This window comes from Melitaea cinxia, chromosome 19 (assembly GCF_905220565.1).
Source record: "Melitaea cinxia chromosome 19, ilMelCinx1.1, whole genome shotgun sequence".
Lineage (NCBI taxonomy): Eukaryota > Metazoa > Arthropoda > Insecta > Lepidoptera > Nymphalidae > Melitaea > Melitaea cinxia.
In genome coordinates, this window is record NC_059412.1 from 15,467,920 (window position 1) to 15,490,748 (window position 22,829).

At 37.9% G+C, this 22,829-nt stretch overlaps 2 protein-coding genes across 2 annotated transcripts; one reads left to right on the plus strand and one right to left on the minus strand.

Annotated features, from left to right (window-relative positions):
- The first annotated feature begins 3,707 nt into the window (after positions 1–3,707).
- Positions 3,708–4,931, plus strand: LOC123662820. The gene has a single exon (XM_045597615.1). It carries the CDS (start codon positions 3,708–3,710, stop codon positions 4,929–4,931), a length of 1,224 nt encoding a protein of 407 aa, XP_045453571.1.
- Positions 4,932–6,100: 1,169 nt separating this feature from the next.
- Positions 6,101–22,643, minus strand: LOC123662854 (lysoplasmalogenase). The gene is made up of 4 exons (XM_045597641.1): positions 22,327–22,643; positions 18,466–18,638; positions 14,482–14,863; positions 6,101–6,202 (listed from the first exon to the last, which is right to left on the minus strand). The coding sequence occupies exons 1-4, from the start codon at positions 22,345–22,347 to the stop codon at positions 6,116–6,118; spliced, it is 663 nt and encodes a 220-aa protein (XP_045453597.1). The 5' UTR covers positions 22,348–22,643; the 3' UTR covers positions 6,101–6,115.
- Between the last annotated feature and the right edge of the window lie 186 nt (positions 22,644–22,829).

Below are 22,829 nucleotides of genomic sequence, written 5' to 3' on the forward strand. Positions count from 1 at the left end.
GTTGTGTTTTTCATTGTTATCATTAATAATATTTCAACAGTTTAGTGGCAATAAATTTGACGCGCACGTTGTGCACCTCATTGATTCGTTTCCTATTTTCCATCAATCTGTACAGACGCCGGTTGAGTGGGCTTCGGTTAATAAAACAAAAGCATAACCCATCACAATAAATGTATTTAATCGTGAACGCAAGATACTGCACAGTACATTTATCAAACCCAACATTTAATAAAATATTACACATATAAAGTAACTTCTAATAACAATATCTAAAATGACATTTTGTCGTACATTACTAGCTTATATTACTCTCACTACGTCATACGTGCTTTCGCACTTGCAAAGATCTACAAAACAACGTACAGCACGCGGCAAGGATGTTCACAGAGTTGTAGGGGGAGATGAGGGAGATAGAGAGGGTCGGCTCACTTCGGTTTTATACTATTCACACGGAGCCGTTAAAACATCCCACAAGCACAATATGGCGTCTATGTGAAAAAATAATAAAATACGAAATTACTCATGAAATAAATAAAGCTTTAAGTGATATAATAGGCCAAATGTAATTTAAGCTCGGACTAACTAACTAACTAACTCATCTTGCTCAGTGACCCGAAGTGAGTTTTGGCCTCCGAAACAAGATTTCTCCACTTCGCACGATCTTGCGCGATTTCCCGCCAATTATTGGCTTGGATCTAACATTTTACACATTAGGCTCGGACTAAAAAATTAAACTAGTTTTTTTTTTGTCTGCTGTCTTACATAAGTTATACGGAAGTACAGTTCATTTTAATTATTTAATCTGGCCTAAATATAATAAATAATAATAAATATCTTATAACATACACACACGATAGTCTGTTCCTACAGTAAGCAACTTAATTCTTGTATTATAGGTAAATGTCGGCTGATATAGCTAAATATATAAATTTTTTTTTATAAATATAACTAGAAATATTACATATATAAATACAAATATTACACCCAGATTCAGGCGGGAATCGAACCCGCAATCCGCGGAGCAGAAGGCAGGGTCACTACAAACTGCGCCAACGAGTTAGTGAAAGTCTAAGTATCTGAACCACATTAATATTTTATTAAATTCACGAAAACTAAATAAGGATTTTACGACGTTATTATACGTCGTATATTTTTTTAATTATCTTGGAGCTGTTATACAAAAATTAAATTATAAACAGTATTTTATAAGATAAACACAATAATTAATTATGTAATAAATATAGCTATGGTTATGGAGGCGTGCACTTTTCGAAATTCCAATTTTGTCATTCCAAAATTGCATAAATGTAAAATGTCACATGAAGCGGCTACATGTGTAGTTATCGCGAGATGCGCCGATCTGTGAATGTTTTGTACGCCACCTACATCGCTCTTTTCGAACACAAGCTGACCAACTCTTACTCTGAAACTCAGTGAGCTATACTCATTGCCAGGCGCTGTATTTAAAAGTGTATTGACTCACTGAGGGCGGCCGCTGACGCGCGTCACAAGAAGTCGTGCATGGGACAAGTCAGACGCATGAAAATTTCTCAGTCTCATCACAACCCTATGAAAAAATCTCATAAACATCATAAGAACTTGGACACATGCAGACCTAATTAATAGATCTCATAGACACTCATAACTCGGTATGAAAAAATGGTCTGCATTTGTCCGCGTATTATGAAGTGCATGAGTTTTTGCAGGAACTGATGAGCAAGTGCTGACTGTGTATAGCACGGAGGTGTCGAGGCACTCACTATGAGGACTAATAATTTATTATAAGTAACTGAGTGTCGCGTGTCAGTGACCGCCCTTTGTCTCCTACCTCGAGGAGATTTTAGACAACTATAATATTTTTACAAAATATAGCCTATAGTACGTATAATTTAACTTTACTGTCGAGATATGTCTCATTTTGAAAATTGCATTAAAGATGCAGTGTAGATCAGATATAATGTTAGAAAACGCTGCAGAACTTTGAGATTGAGTGGGATTTTTCCGCGGCTCACTGAGTTCCTCACTAGAGTCGTGAAATGAACTCGTGCAAATGGTCTGTGATAGGCCGTGCTTTGCATTTGGCAATTGTAGGCCATTATCAAATTATTACAATGGACACTATCTCATATAGCTTTGAATAGGCAATATCCATATATACCTATTATTGCTGTGAATAAAACATATCGGCATCGGCGGATATCGGAAATATCGGAATATCGGAATAGATTATCATTAAAATGTTCAAAATTTATGGTGATTACTTCGTTCTTACGAGACGAAGTATGAATTTCGTAGTATTTTATGGGAAACACATTTTCCCATAAAATACTACGAAATTCTAGACTTATTTCTACTCGTTCCATCAATGTTAGATGCGATATCAAAAACTTAGGGCATTGTACAACACCACTCATAGCTAAGTGTTATTATTTCACAACATTGCAAACTGTAGGTAAATGGATTGTTACCGACAGGTGTATCTACTTACGATACAGCACAAGTAGGTTCTGAAAAAATATTAAGTGGCGAACATTTGTTCACAATTTTTATCATTAGGGTAAAAAGGGGTATTACCGGTCAGGCGACAAACCCGGTCACCGCAATATTTTAAAAAATACCGTGTTAGTGCTCTCTCATGCATTGCTTGAGTATGGCGTAAGCGTTCCCCGCGCCGATGCTACGATCCCCGCTCAGTTCCAAGTAAGCGTCAGGCAGAATCACACGTCAGATTGTTTCGCGCCACTTTTTTATAACTTTTTGATCACGGAATTTAACATGTGAGTGTCTTATTTTGCGTATTTTATTCTTTGTTAGTGGTAATTGTTGCCATTTGTTTATTTATCTACACGTTGAGTTATATATTTCATGCTGTTTGGGACAGGTTTTTGTTAAAATTATTATAAATCAGAAAAGTATAAGGATGGCTAATGCCGGTCATGCTGACCGGTATTACCCGCTAGTTTTGTTTACAAATAGATATTTTAGACTTTTTTATTCAGTTATTTTTTATGTAATTTCCTTTTTAGATGTCGGGATTTCGAACTAGGAGAAAAAAATTGAAGGCGAAATGGAGCCAAGATGATATAAATAGGGCATTTAAGCTTGTCGAAGACGGAACCGCGATAAGAGAGGCTGCACGGTTGAATGGTATTCCGTTTTCAACCCTTCAAGAAAGGCTTAAGAGCAAGAACCAGGCGTTACCAGCTATGGGAAGAAATCCAGTCTTCACGAAAGAACAGGAAGCGGAAATGGCAGACCAAGTGAAGTTTCTCGGCAATATATTTTATGGCTGCACTGCCATTCAAATAAGGAAAATGGCTTATGAATACGCTGTTCATAATCACATAAAGCACAATTTTAACAATACTTTAAGAATGGCTGGGAAGGATTGGCTTACAGGATTTATGAAGCGAAATAAGTTGTCTGCTCGGAAAGCTGAGGGCACGAGCCTGAATAGAGCTAAAGCTTTTAACAAGCATGAAGTTTCTATATTTTTCAAATTACTTGAAGAGTTAATGGAGAAATATAAGTTTTTACCAAGGAACATATTTAATATGGACTAAACTGGCATCACATCAGTGCATTACCCGGGAAAAGTGATAACTGAGAAAGGCCAAAAACGTGTAGGCTCTATAACCTCTGGTGAAAGAGGGACGACAGTTACAGCTGTGTGTGCAGTAAGTGCTACTGGAAGTTACATTCCACCAATGCTTATATATCCTCGTCAGAGACATTCACTGGCACTGGAAAAGGATGGTCCACGTGGTGCAGTATACCGGTACTCGAAAAATGGATGGATCAACGAAGACCTTTTCATAGATTGGTTGAAACACTTTGCTGCTGTCACAAAACCTTCTGAAACTGAGCCAATACTTCTCATTTTGGACAATCACAGCAGCCACATTTCTTTGAGAGCTTATGAATTTTGCAAGGAGAGTAACATAGTTATGCTGTCATTACCACCACACGGCTCCCACCGGATCCAGCCCTTGGATGTTTCCATTTATGGTCCTCTCAAAACTGCCTATAAGCAGGAATGCAATATTTTGATGAAAACTGAATTAGGACGAAAAATCACACAAAACGACATTGCCTCGCTTTTTAGAAAAGCTTATCAAAAAATAGCAAGCATCCCAAAAGCTGAAGCAGGATTTGCTGCTACTGGAATATATCCCCTAAACCCAGACGTGTTCACGGATGAAGACTTCCTAGCTGCTGAAATTTTAAACAGCAGTGAATTAATGATATCCGTAGAAGAAAGGCGCAACCAGGATAATAAAACTCCAGAAGTTCAAACCATCTCACTGAACACAGAACCACACATGTCATCATCCAATTCACCATCACTTCTCATGAACCAAAACCAAATAGCACCAGAAACTAATATTGTGGAATCTACTCAAGTTCTGCTCCCTTTCATAGATAATGCCACTCCATCTACTTCAGCAGCTACCGCCAAAGATCTTCTACCAGTTCCAAAGAAATCCACAAACAGTAAGAAAGTGCAGGGAGCCTCTCGAAAACAACATGCAACAGTACTCACAAATACTCCTTTCAAGGAAGCTCTGATACAAAAAGAAGAAAGAAAATTGACGAAGGAAAAGAAGAAACAATGTGGCGTAAAAATGAAACTAGAAACAAAGACAAGGAAAAGACCAGCTAAACCTGCTACTGTCAGAAAGGTGAAAAAGAAGCTGCTTCAGGATAATAACAAGGATCAAAATTTATCAGACTCGCAAATCGATATGGCTGACGTACGCGATGATGATGACACCGATGTCGAAGATCTTGAGAACAAATGCATGTTATGCGACGATTATGGTCGCAACAACGAGCTTTGGTACAGGTGCGTACAGTGTGGCCTTTGGGCGCATGCCGAGTGCTCGGGTTATGAGTCACCCGAAGGCTACGTGTGCGATTTGTGCCGATAAAAAGCTTGACCGGCATTGCCAACCTGCCGACCGGGATTGCCCGCCATGTCGGTCAATACCGGTCAAAGTTCTTTTATTTTTAAGAGTTGATTATGGATTTTTTTTAATTAATATTGATCTCAATGGCTGTGATTTCGTAAGAAGAATACCTTAAGTTATGTTTTATAAAAGTTTTTTAGATAAATACTTATTTTTAACAGATTTATAGTTGTTTTCATTTAAGTGACCGGTAATACCCTTCTTTACCCTATATCTCAAATGCATTTATTTAAATTCATAACTAAAATACACAACATATATTCAATTTTGTTCGCGTGCCTTATACGAGTATACGTCGTAACTTAAATACTTAGGTATTAAGTTGACCTCGCTGTGATCTCACGACCTAAACACAAATAACGATCTCTAGCTAGACTAGTAGCCAAATAAAATGAATACCTTCTGGCTTATACGACGCGACATACTCATTAATGCATTAAGAGCCAATACTAGCCAACGAGTAACTAAAAAAAAAAAATGTCGGTCAATTTCTCATTTTGCCAATTTCATTTTATAATGAATAATCGTGGATTACGATATTTGAGAATTAATCGCACAAATTTGACACGAATCATACGACAAATGTTGGTGACAGCTCGAGAAGCGCCGCAGGCCGCGCCGGAGTAGAGATTCTATACAAAAATATTGAGAGGTTCAGTCTTAATTGTAGCGCTATCGATCATTAGGGTCGGTTGCGACGTCCGCGTCGACGTGCATCGATTGTCAGAATCTGACCGGTGGCGACCGCGCCCGTATCGCCTGGGCCGGGGCTCGGAGGGAAGACTCGGGGTCAGATATGTGAGGGCCTCGGCGCGCCTCTGCGTGATGCGGTAAACCGGTGACCGGGGAGCCCGGGGCTTCGTGCGAGTGTAAAGAGTGCCGGGACATGAACACTAACGGCGTTTGGCAGCGCGCGTCTGATACCGCTTTATACCGCGACCGGTGGACGACTGCGAGGGTCGGCCGAGTCGAGAACGAACACTTATACAGCATATCATAGACGCAAGGAAAAGTTGACTAATACACGGTAAATTCGACGTATGTATGTCGAGGGACACATCGATTAGGAAGATCTAAGACTTCGACAAAGTCGAGAGGGATGATACCGAGCTAGAGCAGCCTTCACCCGCCCAAACTCTGCGCCGCTACTGCGTCGTGGGCGCGGGCGGCTGCTCCAGCGCACTGTGTGCGATGCACAGCTGGCCCAGGTAGTACGTCGACATCACCAGCACCTGGAACCATAGCCGTTAAAGATATTGACGCACGTTATACGAGTAGAGATATAAGTTACGTCTACCTTCCAATGGTAATATTTGGTGATGTTTTGACCATCTCTCGCCATATTCAAAAAATCAAATTACGAGTATATTGAAATTTTCAAAATATTATTTTAAAGTACAAGTACCCGAACCAGTTTTGGAAAATGAAGCATTGTGAGAGAAATTTCCAGAGAGACATATCTAGATTTCAGCGTGTCTGTTGCTTAATTTTTTGGTTTAGAAATCGCACGTTTTAAAAAATAAATTAATTAATTATTTATCGTTGTGTCCATTTGTTATAAATATTCTTTGACGATTAGCAGGAAAGTGGACATAGGGTGCCAATCAAACCACCAATTGCAAATTCATGCGACGTTTCGATCCTTTATTGGACCATCATCAGGCATCTACAAAATACAAAATATTGAAGAAAGTTGTATACCTAAATTAATCCACATTTGGTTGTTGTTGTGGATTAATTTAGGTATACAACTTTCTTCAATATTTTGTATTTTGTAGATGCCTGATGATGGTCCAATAAAGGATCGAAACGTCGCACAGTGCAGTGAAATGTATGGCGCGATGGACAAAAATCATAACACAGTTTTAATGCTGTAATAAACTATATTTCGTACATAATTTTGTTAATGTTGTCTAGTATAATAATTTTTAGCTATATCTAATAACAATATATTAAATATAAAATTATATTTATCTTAATTAAGGTAAAAAAAACACAATATTCATTCTAACTTAATTCATCTACCAAAATAGCCAAACTAAATTATTTTAAATTAATTAAAACTTTCTGGCAGGCGAATCTCCCGTTGTAGCCAACCTCCGTGGCGTTGATAAAGTCTTTGGCGGCTACGACTAACTTCTGTAAGGTTAATTTAATTAAAATATAATTCTTAAGTTTTTTTTAAACATTTTGTAAGCAATGATTAGTCACATTGACTAATCATTGCAAACAAATAATCAAATGATTAATGTCGGTCATTCGATATGTCGGAATCAACTGACAGCAAAGATGTCGACGCACTTTACTTTGTACCGAGCTGTGAGAAGGTTATGTCGAAATATAATTCTGTTTTATTCCTACAAACTACGTTTTATTTCTGAGATAAGGATTTGACTCCTTTATCTCAGAAGTGGGATATATCAAGGACGCCCACGATTTCGAAGAAATATCGCAGATTAAGAGAAAGTAGCTTACACAAGTGCTATTTTTTTTTCCTTTCTACCCTCAATTGAAAATTCGTATCCATTAATTTCGTTTCGAATATAAACGTCTCGAGCAACAATGAAGGTGAAATAAGAAGTCACCCTCGACGAAGAACACCGACTCTAAAGAAAATACGGCAAAAGCGGCGCCGAAACCGAAGTAGAACTGTGTCGAGCGTACGGAAGCGTCGACGACAGCGGACGGTTAGCCCTTCAAGATCTTGTGACGAAAATGAAGATTCTCTTCGGCGAAGTCGTAATCGCAAAAGAAGGAGTGTTAGCAGCAGAAGACATATACGTGATTTTTCGGGAGACCGCCAGTGGAAGGTCACAACATGGCCGCAGAAGACGCAGCAGCAGTGCGCAGCGCAGTAGAAGTCGCAGTAGCAGACCGCGTAGCAGCAGGAGGCGTGGCGGCAGTACATGCGACAAGCGTGCTAGTAGAACGAGGTCGGTAGCGAGAAATGACTGTAAAACTCCTCCCATTCATGTAAGTAATTCTAATTTTCTCAGTAGTGACACACAAACTTTTCTGAGTACTTTGGTAGAGGCTCTGACTAATAATCGACCAAAGGGTAACAAATTTCCCATGTTGGGTAATGTAATACCTGAGTTTGACCCCATGATTAAGGGTCAAACTATCCACATGTGGATTAATAAGGTGGATGAATGTGCGAGTCTTTATAATTGGGGTGATGACCAAATTATTCATTATGCCTTACCAAAATTGTCAGGTGTTGCTAAAACCTGGTATCAGGCACTCCCCACTATGTCATTTTCGTGGTCGGAATGGAAGGTAAAATTGAAAGATTCCTTTCCTAGCAGTGACGACTATGCCGAATTATTAACAGAAATGCTTTCAAAACGTGTCAGGTTTAACGAATCTTTAGAACTTTATTATTATGAAAAAATTAATTTACTCAACCGCTGTGAAATACAGGGTAAGAGAGCTGTTGATTGTCTGTTGTATGGCATCGATGATCGATCCTTAAGGCTAGGTGCAAAAGCGGCGAAATGCCAAGAACCAGAGCAAGTTTTAAAATATTTTCAATCAATAAAACAACAGTCTCGCGAATTAGACAGATTAAAGGTAAATAACGAAAAACGTAATTCTACTAATATAATGTCTAATAATAATTTAAAGAGCATAGCGAGCAGTAACGAGTCTAGAATGTCAAAATCACAAAATAAATCGCCAGTCATTTGTTATAACTGCAATGAACCGGGTCACTTTAGTACTAAATGCACAAAAAGGATATTAAAATGTAACGTTTGCAATAGGCTGGGACACTTAACTATAAACTGCCCCAGATTACCGACAGGATCTTTAAATAAAAATGATACAAGTAAGGACAAGGATGTTATGCGTATCGTGACAAATGACTGTAGTGATTCTAAATATTTATTGAATCTTAAAATCAACGGGGATACAATTCAAGGTTATATTGATCTAGGTAGTCAATGTACGTTGCTCCAATATAGTGAGGCTATTAAAAGGGGTATTACTTGGTCAAATAAGAACTTACCATGTATGAGGGGGATAGGTAATAATATTGTGCAACCATTAGGCGTCACAAATGTAAGCATTGATATTCAAGATCTTATAGAAGACGTCGTGATTTACATTGTTGATGATAATGTTATTAAGTACCCTATCTTAATTGGGCACAGCTTTACTGAAAAGACTGGAATCATTATAACAAAAACTACTGATTCCTTAATATTTTCATGTGACAATTCAACCAAGCTACATTTACGATTATTAAATGACGTCACGGTTCCGTCACTAGGAATGTTTCCGTTACCAGTTTTCTCTAGTGATAATTATTCGGGTGCAGTAGTCGTAAGGGGTTCTTTACGCGGTATACCACAGTCCGAGTTCTATTTGCTTCCTGGCGAGTACGAATTAGTTAACGGAAGGGGTACGTTGCTGGTACAGAATTTTACCAAAAGACCAATTACGTTAAAACACAATTCACTGATCACTCGCGTCGTTTGTACTAAAAATTACTTAAATGTTAATCTATTAAATTTCGATAGTGCCGATACTGTTAGTTCATTTCACTATGGTAAACAGTTAAGTGATACTGAAGTTAAACGATTAAAAGAGTTACTTAAGAAATACGAAACATGTTTTTCGGATAATTTGAATGATTTAGGACTTACTACTATAGTCAAGATGGAAATCGAACTGAATGACAGTCAACCAGTGGTCTATAGGCCATATAGACTATCGTTTCCGGAACGTGAACAGGTTCGGAGTATGGTTAAAGAGATGGTTGAAGCGGATATTGTATGCGAGTCTAACTCATCCTACGCCAGTCCGGTTCTCTTAGTAAAGAAAAAGACTGGTGAAAGTAGACTCTGCATCGATTATCGCGCCTTAAATAATAAAACTTGAAAGGAACACTACCCGATGCCCCTAATAGATGATCAGCTAGATCGATTAGCCGGTAATTCTTTGTTTATAAGTTTAGACCTCGCTTCTGGGTATTACCAGATCGCAGTTGATGCAAACTCACAAGATAAGACATCGTTTGTTACACCCGATGGGCAATACCAATTTAAGCGTATGCCCTTCGGATTGGCAAATGCACCCTCGGTTTTTCAACGAGCGATGAATAAAATACTTTCTAGAGTCAATTACACCATCATTTATATGGATGACGTATTAATCCCGGCGCGGTCGTTCAACGAAGGTATCACTCGCTTAGAAGAGGTATTAAGTATTTTAAATGATGCAGGACTTACCTTAAAACTTAAAAAATGTAACTTTTTCTGTACCGAACTAGAATTCTTAGGATTTCACGTTAGTGGTAATGGTATTCACCCAGGTACACGCAAAACCATGGCCATTAGTAACTTTCCAACCCCAAAAAGTGTTCATGACGTTAGGCGATTTATAGGTCTCGCTAGTTTCTTCCGTAGGTTTGTTAAAGATTTTGCTCTCCTAGCCCGCCCTCTAACAGACCTAATGAGATTAAAATTTGAGTGGAGGTGGACTGAGAGGGAAGAAGAAGCTTTCAAAGTCTTAAAGACAAAATTGATAGAGCGCCCTATTTTAGCCTTATACGATCCAAAATTAGAAACAGAATTGCACACCGATGCTTCTAAAATTGGAATAGCTGGAATTCTAATGCAAAGGGGTGTTGATGGTTTGCTGAGACCTGTGGCTTATTATAGTCGCAAAACGTCAGCGGATGAACAGAAGTTTCACTCATTTGAGTTAGAAACCTTGGCGGTTATTTCTTCTCTAAGCCGTTTTCGTGTTTATTTGTTGGGTTTGAAGTTCAAGATAGTGACGGACTGTAATGCGCTTCGTACCACTTTAACCAAAAGAGACGTCATACTCCGAATTTCTCGCTGGTGGGTTCAACTTCAGGAGTACGACTGTGAAATTGAGTACAGACCGGGCTCCCGAATGAGCCACGTAGATGCCTTGAGTCGTGGTCCTGTAGCTGAGCCTACTGATGAAATTTCCGAACACGTAATTGATGTTTTACATGTAAAAAAATGCGTAAATTTACTAAAAAGTACGTGACTTCGTGTCTGGAATGTGCGCATCACAAGGCACCAGGTGGCCCTAAGGAAGGAATGCTTCACCCAATACCAAAATTAGAAAAACCCTTCCATACCATTCACGCGGATCATTTAGGGCCGTTCATTCGTTCGAAAAGGGGAAACATGTACTTGTTAGTTATTATAGATGCATTTGCCAAGTTTATTAATATATGTAACTGCTGTTAAGGTTACAAAAACTACAACCGCGATGAAGGTATTTAAACAGCACTTTAGTTTTTTGGCTTACCTTCACGCCTTATAACAGATCGCGGTTCTTGCTTCACTAGTGCAAAATTCAAAGATTTTATGGACAAAACTAAAATTAAACATATACTGAATGCCGTAGCGACCCCGAGAGCGAATGGGCAGGTGGAAAGATTTAACCGCACTATCTCAGATGCCTTAAGTACAAAGTGTCATGGAGGTAATGATAGCATATGGGACGAATACATCGGTGATATACAATTAGGAATTAATACAACGGTCAACAAAAGCACGAGTAAAAGTCCCTCTGAATTATTATTTGGGTGTAAATTAGTTAGTGCCTCAGAAAACCTGTTGGTTGACGTGATTGATGAAACATACGATCGGGTTACTGGCGATGATCTGATGCAGTTGAGATCAGATACTAAAAATAAAATAGAGAAACAACAAGAATACGCTCAAAAGCAATTTAACAAACATAGAAAAAGACAAACTAGTTATAAGGTAGGTGACCTAGTTAGGATTGAAAGAACCGTTATCGATAAAGACCACATAGGAAAATCTAAAAAACTGATCCCTAAATTTCAAGGGCCCTATAGAATTTTAAAAATTTTGCCAAATGATCGGTTTTTAGTTGAAGATACCCCCTTAACGAGAAAAGGGAATAAAAGATATGAAAATGTTATCGCTTTAGACAAAATTCATCCCTGGATGAACTTTACTGGTTATTCCAGTGACACTGAAAGTGAGCAGGGTAACAATACCGATGCAACCGATGAGTGAACATAATAATTAATTTTGTATTCATTCGTTATATTAGTTTTTACTCTAATACTTATTTTTGATGAGATGTTAGATTGTGTGTGTTACTGCTGAGAATTACTTTATTATTTAGACTTTATGAGCAATCAGTGCAGATTGAGAATGGCATCGAGTCCGATGTCGCACAGATGATTGCGAGATTATGATCTTTTTTTTTTATTATTATTATTGTAAGCACAGCTAGTTGTCAGAGGTCAGTGCAGATTGAGAATGGCACCATGATGGTGTCGCACAGATGACCGCAGATTGTGACAAACTGTGCAGGATAATAAGATAATAGAAATATAGACTTGAGATTTGTGATAAGAAATAGATAAATATTTGTAGTTTAAATTATGAACTTCAGACGAGAATTGTACTAAGATTAATTAAGGTATTTTATTTAAGGTATAGATTTAATTAGTGTATTTTATTTTGTTATTATTACTTTTTTTTCTTTGCTATGCATACTTATATTATTATTATTTGTGTAATTTTTTTTCTCTTTCTCGCTCTCTTGAGTGATTTTGTTAAATAAAGTGTTGCGAAGGATTATTTAAATTAAAAAGGTATATGATTATTACACGTAAAAGTGAGAGGACTCACTTACAAAGGATGGCCGAGCTGTAAGGTTAATTTAATTAATATATAATTCTTAAGTTTTTTTTAAACATTTTGTAAGCAATGATTAGTCACATTGACTAATCATTGCAAACAAATAATCAAATGATTAATGTCGGTCATTCGATATGTCGGAATCAACTGACAGCAAAGATGTCGACGCACTTTACTTTGTACCGAGCTGTGAGAAGGTTGTGTCGAAATATAATTCTGTTTTATTCCTACAAACTACGTTTTATTTCTGAGATAAGGATTTGACTCCTTTACTTCTTTCCACTTATTGCTCATATTCTAACAAAATAACCGACGAAAAGAGAACAAATTCTCTCAAATACAGCTGATTCTCGACCACTTTTTTCCGTTTCAAACCGTACTTCTACCAGATTACCCGGAGTTTTTGATAGATTTCCTTCTCGCTGAAAAAGATATTATAAAAAAAAATCGCAAACGGAAGCACTTAAACTGTACTGAAAATTAAAGTATACCAATGTAGTAATAATAAAATGTTACAAGTATGCAATGTTATGCAATGTTTTTTTTAAAACTTTCTTCAAAGTTTTAAAATGCACCGAGTTATACTTATTTTCAATAGCAACTTTGGATAGATTCATACATAGTTAAAGACAACGTATAGACTCAAAAACTATAATAATTTAAAGTACATATCTTGGCCTTTAATCTCCATAGCTGTTAGTTTATAAAAACGTTACACTTTCTTTTTACAATGCACTTTGCACAACAGACGATTTACGACTGATAAGGTAGTTAGCGGTATTTATTCAAAGTGAGACATTCAAAGTGTCATTGTAAGCGAATAAAAACTATCCAGCTAATAAAAATTGGTGCTCGTTGTGTAGGAACTCATTATTTTTAAAACGGCAATACCGATTTGTAGGAAACCGAAATTTGTTTTTTTCTTTTTTGTCCTAGACTCACAGCACTGTGCGTCGCATGAATTTGCAATTGGTGGTTTGATTGGCACCCTATGTCCACTTTCCTGCTAATCGTCAAAGAATAAATTAATTAATATTTCATTACTTGACACGCGACATTAACGAGGCGTTGGCGCAGCGTTCACTGTACTGACTGTTGCATTGGCGGTCGTGGTTTCGATCCTCGCTCACGACAGATATTTGTATTGGTTATATAGATGGTTGTCGTGGTTTGGGCGTTTGTGCATGTGTATTGTGTGTTTCCGAATCTCCAACACAGGAGAAAATCCTACTGGCGGCCGTTCAGTGTGAAGCGCTTATTTTATTTATTACGAGTTCCTCCCATCCTCCTTGTGATATTTCGTTATGCGTTATGATGGGTTCCCAACCCTCCCGGATCGCCCGGGAGACTCCGGAAATAATATTTAATCTCCCGACCTCCCGAGGAACAATAATTTTTCCGGTTTTTCTAAAAATTATACGCATCCTACACTGGGTTGACTTCTTTACTATATCGAAAGATAGAAATCCTTGTTCTGAATTGAAAAAAATGGTCACGTTTGTTCTTTCCATTCCTGTCTCTAATGCTTCTTGCGAACGTATATTCAGCATAATGGAACAAGCATGGAGCAAGGAAAGAAACCGAATGAGTATTTCTTTAATAAAAGCAGAATTACAAGTACTCACAAACTTCGATTTTACATGTAAAAACTTTTACGATTTTGTAATGAAAAACCGTAAGATATTAGATGCTGCTAGAAAGCAAAATAAATATAAATTTAAAAATTAATTGAGTTTTTCTTTCCCCAAAGTCTCCCGGGTTGGTCCTTTCAACAGTTGGCAACCCTAGTTATGAAGCTCGCGCGATTAACGGCGGAGCCCACGCGCCTGTTGTCCGGCGACACCCACCTTGCCGTAGGGCACGGGCCCCGCGAACAGCCCGTAGCCGAGCAGCGCGTCGGACAGCAGGAAGAGCAGCGCGCCGCGGCGCTGCGGGCCGGCGCGCGCGGCGCCGCGCCACGCCATGGCGGCCAGCAGCAGCGCGTAGGCGGCCACGGGCGCGGCCAGCGGCGCGGGCGGCGGCGCGGCGCGCAGGAACAGCGCCGCGCCGCCCAGCAGCGCCAGCGCCACGCCGTAGCGCCGCGGCCGCAGCCCGAAGGCGCGGACGTAGGCCACGTGCGCGCCCGCGAAGGCCGCCATGCCCGCCACGAAGTGCTGCGGCCACACCAGCAGCGCGTCGCCCAGCGCCGACAGCGCCAGCCCGGCCGCTACGCTCTGCGTGTACTGCCGTCTGCGACCACGCCCGCACTCAACTACGAGTATACCTACGGCGGTTACCGCTCGACCGCCTCGGGAGCGATGCCGTGTAGCCCTTTCCGATAAGCGGAAGATTTTACAAAAAAAAAAACTTGTCGTACTGACCGTTTTCTATTTTTCTTTATAACTTAACAATTGAATGAAAATACCATTGTATAAAAGACAACTACCGTTTAAACATGTCAGAAATCGAACGAAAACAAGCAAAACAAATTATTTATTATTAAACGAGGAATCTGGCTTAAATATGTTTAAAGAACTTCTAGATTATAATAATTATAATAATGTAACCAAATAACGCGGCTGTAGACACGTGAATTCCTGTTGATAGAATAGATAATCTTGAACATTACTCGCTCGAGATAATATCGGAGCCCTTGACAAAGTCGCGTGGCCAGTCACTCCGAGCAGCGTACGAGCAATGAATGTACCGCATCGTCCGCATCACATCACAAATACACTGACAATGACGTATTAAGTACTTTAGAGTTTACACTCATCATTATATCATCATTACAGCCTATACAGTCCACTGCTAGACATAGGCCTCCACAAGTTTACGCCAAAAATAACGTGATCTCATATGTTTTGCCCATAGTCACCACGCTGGGCAGGCGGGTTGGTGACCGCAGTACTGGCTTTGTCGCACCGAAGACGCTGCTGCCCGTCTTCGACCTGTGTATTTCAAAGCAGCAGCATTTTCGGTGCGACAAAGCCAGCTCTGCGGTCCCCAACCCGCCTGCCCAGCGTAATGACTATGGGCAACACACATGAGTTCACGCATTTTTGGCGCGAACTTGTGGAGGCCTATGTCCAGCAGTGGACTGCAATAGGCTAGAATGATAATGATGATGATAGCTTGAAGACTTCTGTGAAGAACTGTGCATGTGGTTGCTGGTGCATCCGCTTGCATGGTGTGCTGTGCTACTTTCAAACAGTTCTTTTCAGAGCTAAAGACGTCATGTTTCTCGAACATTAAAACAGCTCTTTTCAGAGCTATATACTTTCTGTTTCACGAACGCGTCAATGTTTCTTGGTAACGGTAACGGTAATGGTTTCAGGTTATGAACGGTAAAGATATTTTTATGGTAAAGGTATCGGTAAGGTTAAATGGTAATGGTATCAGGTAAGTTATATTGTAGTAGCCTCAATGAATTACTATTACTACTTAAGTAATAATAGTTCGATGTGGTAGGTAGCCACACATGTATTAATGACAAACGTTCCTGGCGGGTCTCATTCGCTTACAACCAATTTCTTCGTAAACGAGTGATTACTTACATATGTATGTTTGTTATTTAAAATAAGGTATCTACTACCAGTTAAATTCTATGTACACATCGTCAATTGGTTGAAATAGCCTTTCAACTGTGCGGTGGTCATTTCATTAATAACACTTAACTTCGCGACTAGCTTTGCTGTTGAGTCGTTACGATATTTAATCATTATTATTCAAAACGGCTGAATCAAGCGCCGACATAAATCTAATTAAATATTAATGATTAATGAGTGTATTCACTGGAATTTGTTTTTAAATGTTAATACTTTCAGTTGGAGTTATTAAACAAAAAAACAAAACGAAATTCGTTTTTTTTTTGCAACTTAATTTATTATTAACTTTTGCATTTTTTTTCCGTCTGTTGGTAGAAAATCTTTCCGATCCATTTTTCTAGACGTCATTCCGGATCGAATGAGCTGTGGCATGAATAATTGTTTGCTCGCAAACGAAAAAAAACCAACTTCAATTACATCGACGAGTAATACAACGTAGATCGACGAAAAAATAGTGAAGTAATTACACGTTATCAAAGATTACTTAAAAAGTAGTTATCAGATCTCGATAAAATTTATATGTAACCACATGATAAACATCAGCTTTTGATTAAATTAAAAATTGTCAAAATCGGTACACCCAGTAAAAAGTTATTGCGGATTTTCGAGAGTTTTCCTCGATTTCTCTAGGATTCCATCATCAGATCCTGATTTTTTTATCATGGTAACAAACTAGGAATATCCTTTTTCCAGCAAAAAAAAGAATTATCAAAATCGGTACATCCAGTAGAAAGTTATGCGGTATAATACAACGTAGGTCGACGAAAAAAGCGTCAAGTAAAAACGCATTATTAGATATAACTCGAAAAGTAGTTATTAGATCTCAAATAAATTTAAATGGGACCAAATGACACACACTACCTTTCGATCAAAAGAAAATTTGTTGAAATCGGTCCACCCAGTCAAAAGTTTTGAAGTAACATACATAAAAAAAATACAGTCGAATTGAGAACCTCCAACTTTTTGGAAGTCGATTAAAAAAATATATAAATACAAGTTGCTCTGTAAGTCGCAAACATGATAACGTTGCAGTCGCGCGAATCCGCAAACCGGCGGTGTTTGAGCAGTCACGATACAAATCTTTTGTCCAAATAAATACGATATTCATTACAAGTATTTCTTTTTGAATAGAATTGTTCTTAACGTCATTCGATAACTATGAATATCGTGAACTTTGTCTTTTATAGCATTTGATTTGACGCATAACTTCTAGGAGATAGCTAATGTAAAATTAAATAAAACAACGCGCTGCGTCGCGCCGCGCGCCTTTGTATCGCCCGAGTTGCACAGTATTGGCTTAAAAATATTTTAGTAGGTTTTTTTCTCAAATGAACGCGGGTAAAACCAGGGAGCACAACAAGTGTGTTATAAATAGTTAAAATTACCTAAATAACAACAAAACGTTTTCACGAAATAATACCTAGCATGTTACTGGCAGTAGTACGCGTCGTCACGCGATGGCACGTGGAGCGCAATTTACTGAACAGCTGACAAGTTAATCAACCGACCCGATTGTGTCGACAACAATGATAATGAACTCCTATTAAGGGACAGCGGGTCTTCGGACCGGCTTGTAACAACTTAGTAAAAACCCTTTATAAAAGAGATTCGAAGTCGTTCATCAGATTCATTTTAGTTAATACGAAAACTAAACATCTCTTGAATGAATTGAGCTTCAATAGGTACTCTTTAGAATTTAGACTTTTTGTCTGTAACCAACATATACATATATAATAAATTGTGTTTAACTCTAGGTAATCTCGCTGGTTAATTGGGTATTTTCTTTTCGAAACCACGATCCCTGTATAAAGTGACCAGATGCCCGTTTTGAATGGAACTGTCCCGTTTTTCAGTTGCGTCCCGGTGTCCGTCTCCGTCTCGTGACTCAAAATATCCTTTTTTCGAAAAGGCGCGAATATGTTGTCAGCCGTGTTTCACATGTTAGGATGAGGTAGGAGTTAGGAAACCCAGTAGGAAATATGTTGCTCAAAGTCTGGAGCAGCCCGGTTGGGAGAGTACCTCGACCTTATAGAAGATTACAGCTACTTAGCACTGCTCTCGAGTCATGTCGTTTTCCTGTGGTGAGTGAGTTGGCCAGAGCGTGGGGAGGGTCTGGGGTAGGGTCAACACGCTTGCGATGCTTCTGGTGTCCCAGGCGCTTATAGGCTACGGTAACCGCTTATCATGATTTAGGCTTTGGGCTTGTTTTCCGACCTAGTTGTATAAAACAAAGCGTGCACTGACTGCGGCGGGGTGGCGGCGGGCGCGCGAACCGCTACGGTGAGCAGCAGCCACACCAGGGGCGTGCACTTGAGCGCCGCGGCCGAGACCGAGGGCGCGAGGTCGCCTGCTATGAAGTACAAGGCCACCGCCTTGAAGAAAGGGATCAGCCTGCTTTCGCGCACGAACGCCTTCATCTGCAAGAGGACGCGTCGTCGTCGATGATATCGAAAAAATGAATAAAATATAAAGATATTTTTGTCTTTAAATTTATCACTTTTCAGGACTCGTGAACTTTATGCTACTGAATATAACTACATCGCGTATGCATATGTGTACCTATATAGATGCATACACATAAACACATATAGGTAGCGGTGGGCGATCGGAACATAAGATATTTATCATTAGATACCCGGTGGAAATTTTTGTTTGAAAAAGTCTTAGTCTACACAACTCCGCATAAGACTTTTAGGAGAATGAGTCTCTCTGACCGACTGAAAAAGTCAAATATTCTCTGCAATGTTCTCAAAATTTTAACCGACTTCAAAAAAAGGAGAACGTTACTCAATTCGACCGTATATATTTTTTTAATGTATGTTCGGGGATAACTCCGTCGTTTATGAACCGATTTTGATTTCTTTTTTTGTTGGAAAGGAGATATCCCTAGTTTGGTATTATGATAAGGAAACCAGGATCTGATGATGGGATCCCAGAGAAATCGAGGGAAACTCTCGAAAATCCACATAACTTTTTACTGGGTGTACCGATTTCGATGATTTTTAATTTTTTCGAAAGCCGATGTTTATCATGTGGTCATATGTAAATTTCATCGAGATCTGGTCACAACTTTTGGTGTAATGTTTGATAATGCGTATTTACTTGACTATTTTTTCGTCTTCTTACGTTGTATTACTTGTCGATATAATTGAAGTCAGTTTTTTCTTCGTTTGCCTGCAAACACAATTATATTTATATAGACTTACAGACTATTTATATGAAATCTATTCTTTTAAAAGTATTATGCCGAGTTATGAAGACCTTTTTAGATTTTTTTCAAACAAATTATTCAAACAATGTAGAAAAACTCAATAGACTACTTCTAAGGGGACATCCGTTTATTGTGGTTTTTAGCTTATTGTTACAGTTCTCTTTTGTTTAAATATAGTTAGTCAAAACATAATTATCTTCCCCACTTAGAGTCTAAAAACAATGCGAGCGGTTGCTTTGCGACTGGGACTGGTAGAAAAAAAGCAGACGACAAGATCTCGGATACAAATATCGCAAAAAAAATCCCAGGACTTATTATTAGTATAGTTAAGATTTAGGATAGTTACCTATAAATATTGTAAAGATCAATTATTTCTACAAAAAGTATTCATGAGTTATTTCAAGTTCATTTTCTTTTCGTATTGTTAAACGATGTGAAGGGTCGCTTGAGTCTTAGTAGCAAGAGGGCATTCAGTTTAAAAAAATCATGTATATACATTAGAAGATAATATTCAACAATGTAAATGAGTCATTATAAAAAAAATAAAAAAAAACCTTTATTTGCACTCTAGTGTTGCTTGCCGATAAGAACGAGTTGTGCGCTGACTTTTTTAACCACTTGACCGATTGTATTTTTTAGTTATGTTACCTCAGAACTTTTCACTGGGTGGACTGATTTTGATAATTTCTTTTTAATTCAAGGATGTTTAGTTTTTTGATTGATATGTGTTACTATTTAAATTTAATTGAGATCTGACAAGTACTTTTCGAGTAATATCTAATAATGCGTTTTACTTTTACTTGACAATTTTTTCGTTGACCTACCATGTATGCACTCTGTGTCCTGTATATACCACATAAGTTTTCACTGGCTGTACCGATTTTGATGATTCTTGTTTTAATCAAAAGCCGATTCTTGTCATGTGGTCCCTTTTAAATTTAATCAATATTTTTGGACTAGTTTTTGAGTAGTTTCTTTGATAACGCATATTTACTTGACTATTTTTTTGTCTACCTAAGTGGTACACTACTAGCCTAAATTAAGTAATTTTAGTATCGTCAAAAACAGTCCATTAGTTTCAGAGATTAACCATAATAAATAAGTAACTTAAGTAAGAAACTCTGAACTTATTCCCTCTCATCAAAGGTCCTTAACACATAACTACATTTCATTGTAAGATATAAATATCCAATTAAAATGATAAGTTACACGTTACGTACTTCGGTTAAATTTATAACCATTATGGGGTACAGATTGCTTTTATAAATAGAATGACGGAGGTTCCCCGCGACCGACTGCATCCGCATTATGATACGTCGTGGAACTCGCTTTGTAAGGCATATTTTATGATGGACAAATCTGACCTCACTGTCACAGTAGATTCCACCAATGTTGGCTTCTTAAGTAGACTACTATCCTAAATAACATTCTATTGATTATCTATACAAATAAATAAAATTGTAGTGTCTGTTTGTAATATTAAAATAACCGCTTTTTACTAAGTGCATATGGATGTATACACGATACATATACCAAAATAACATTTTTTGTCTGTCTGTCTGTCTGTTACGGCTAATCTCAGAAACGGCTGGACCGATTTTGACGGGACTTTTACTGGCCAGATAGCTGATGTAGTAGGGAGTAACTTAGGCTACTTTTATTTTAGAAATTTATTTATTTTATGACTTTGCAAACTGAACAATAACTTTTTTGTTAAGTATCACGCGGACGAAGTCGCGGGTACGCTAGTCTTAATATACATAAATTACTAGTCACGTTGTTTGTCCGCGATGGACTCCTAAACTACTAAACCTATTTTGATCGAATTTGCACACCGTATGCAGTTTGATCCAACTTGAAAATTAGACTATATTTAATTTTGATATATGTAATTATTATATTTAAGGAAAAAAAAAGAGGCGGTACGAAGTTCGCCAGGTCACCTAGTTATAGGATAAAATAAAACACTAAGTAGTGACTGAATACGTAAGGCTCATATCTCCGTATTAAAATAATTTGCCACAATATCGTTTTAATACAACTTATATTTATTACTTTCCATTTATTAAGCTTTCGTTTTTCCGAAAATTTACATTTTTAATGCATATTCACACCATAATACAAAAGTAAGTTCTAACTTACAAAAATATTTTAATACTAATAAATATTAATACGCTTCAGCCTGTAATATTCCACTGCTGGGCATTGGCTTCTTTCCCCATGTAGGAGAAGCATCAGAGCTTAATCCACCACGTTGCTCCATTGCGGGTTGGTGGATATATTCCCTAATATGAGCAACGATCGCCATCTGGTGTACACGTCTTAACGTGCTCTCCGAGGCACGCTGAGGAGACCTTTAAGGACTGCACAAACACCCAGACCACGGCAAACATCTGCAGGGTCAATACAAATGTTTGTCATGTGCGGGAATCGAACCCGCAACCGCCAGCGCAACAGCGACAAACCAGTGCTGTGACCGTTGCGCCAACGCGTCGTCAAATAATAATATCTGACCATAAAACAGAAGCATTAAATTCTCCCATTAGTAATTAATTGAATAAAAAAATATTGCTGTTAACATAATATAATATAAATTAAGCGTCACCTTGTTTGTCCGCGATGGACTCTACTACTTAACCGATTTTAATGAAATTTCGCACAGATATGTAACTTTGTCCAACTTAAAATATAGGCTATATTTTATTTTGATATATATAATTATTATGTTCAGGAAACAAAAAAAAATAAAAAAATAAGGCCGTACGAAGTTCGCCAAGTCAGCTAGTAGTAATATAAACTGTACATAACAAATTTATATTAGTTTTAAAGAATAAGAGCACCCGAAATCGATATACTGCTTTTATGTTGTGTGATATTTAAATTGTGATACTCACGAAATCAATAAATGATATCATATTGAAGCATAAAGAATAAGCACTTTTGTTCCAACAGTGAAATCAATTACGCACGAACTAAACTCGGCTTAGAAGCATCCATCTTCTGCGACGCGATACTGCGTTTACTGGCGTTTACAAAACAAAAATGCCCAGTGTTTATATATTATTTTGATTCATGAAGCGTAAGCGTAACATTGCAAAAATGTAAAAACGAAAATAATAGAAATCCAATATGATGTATATAATACTACATTACTTCTTGTTTTGTATGGATCATATTTTGCCGTTCAGAAATGATAAAGTAACATGTTTCATCAAAGTAAAAAAAAAAAATACGCAAGTAACTTTGCATGTATAAAAAATAATCTGATTTGTATTTTAAGGAAAACTAAATATATTTATTTTAGAATAAATATCGATATTATTGTTGTGTTTGTTTTAAATACAGACAGATTGCTAAATGCTAGTAATTGCTAAACAATAAATAATAACATTGACGT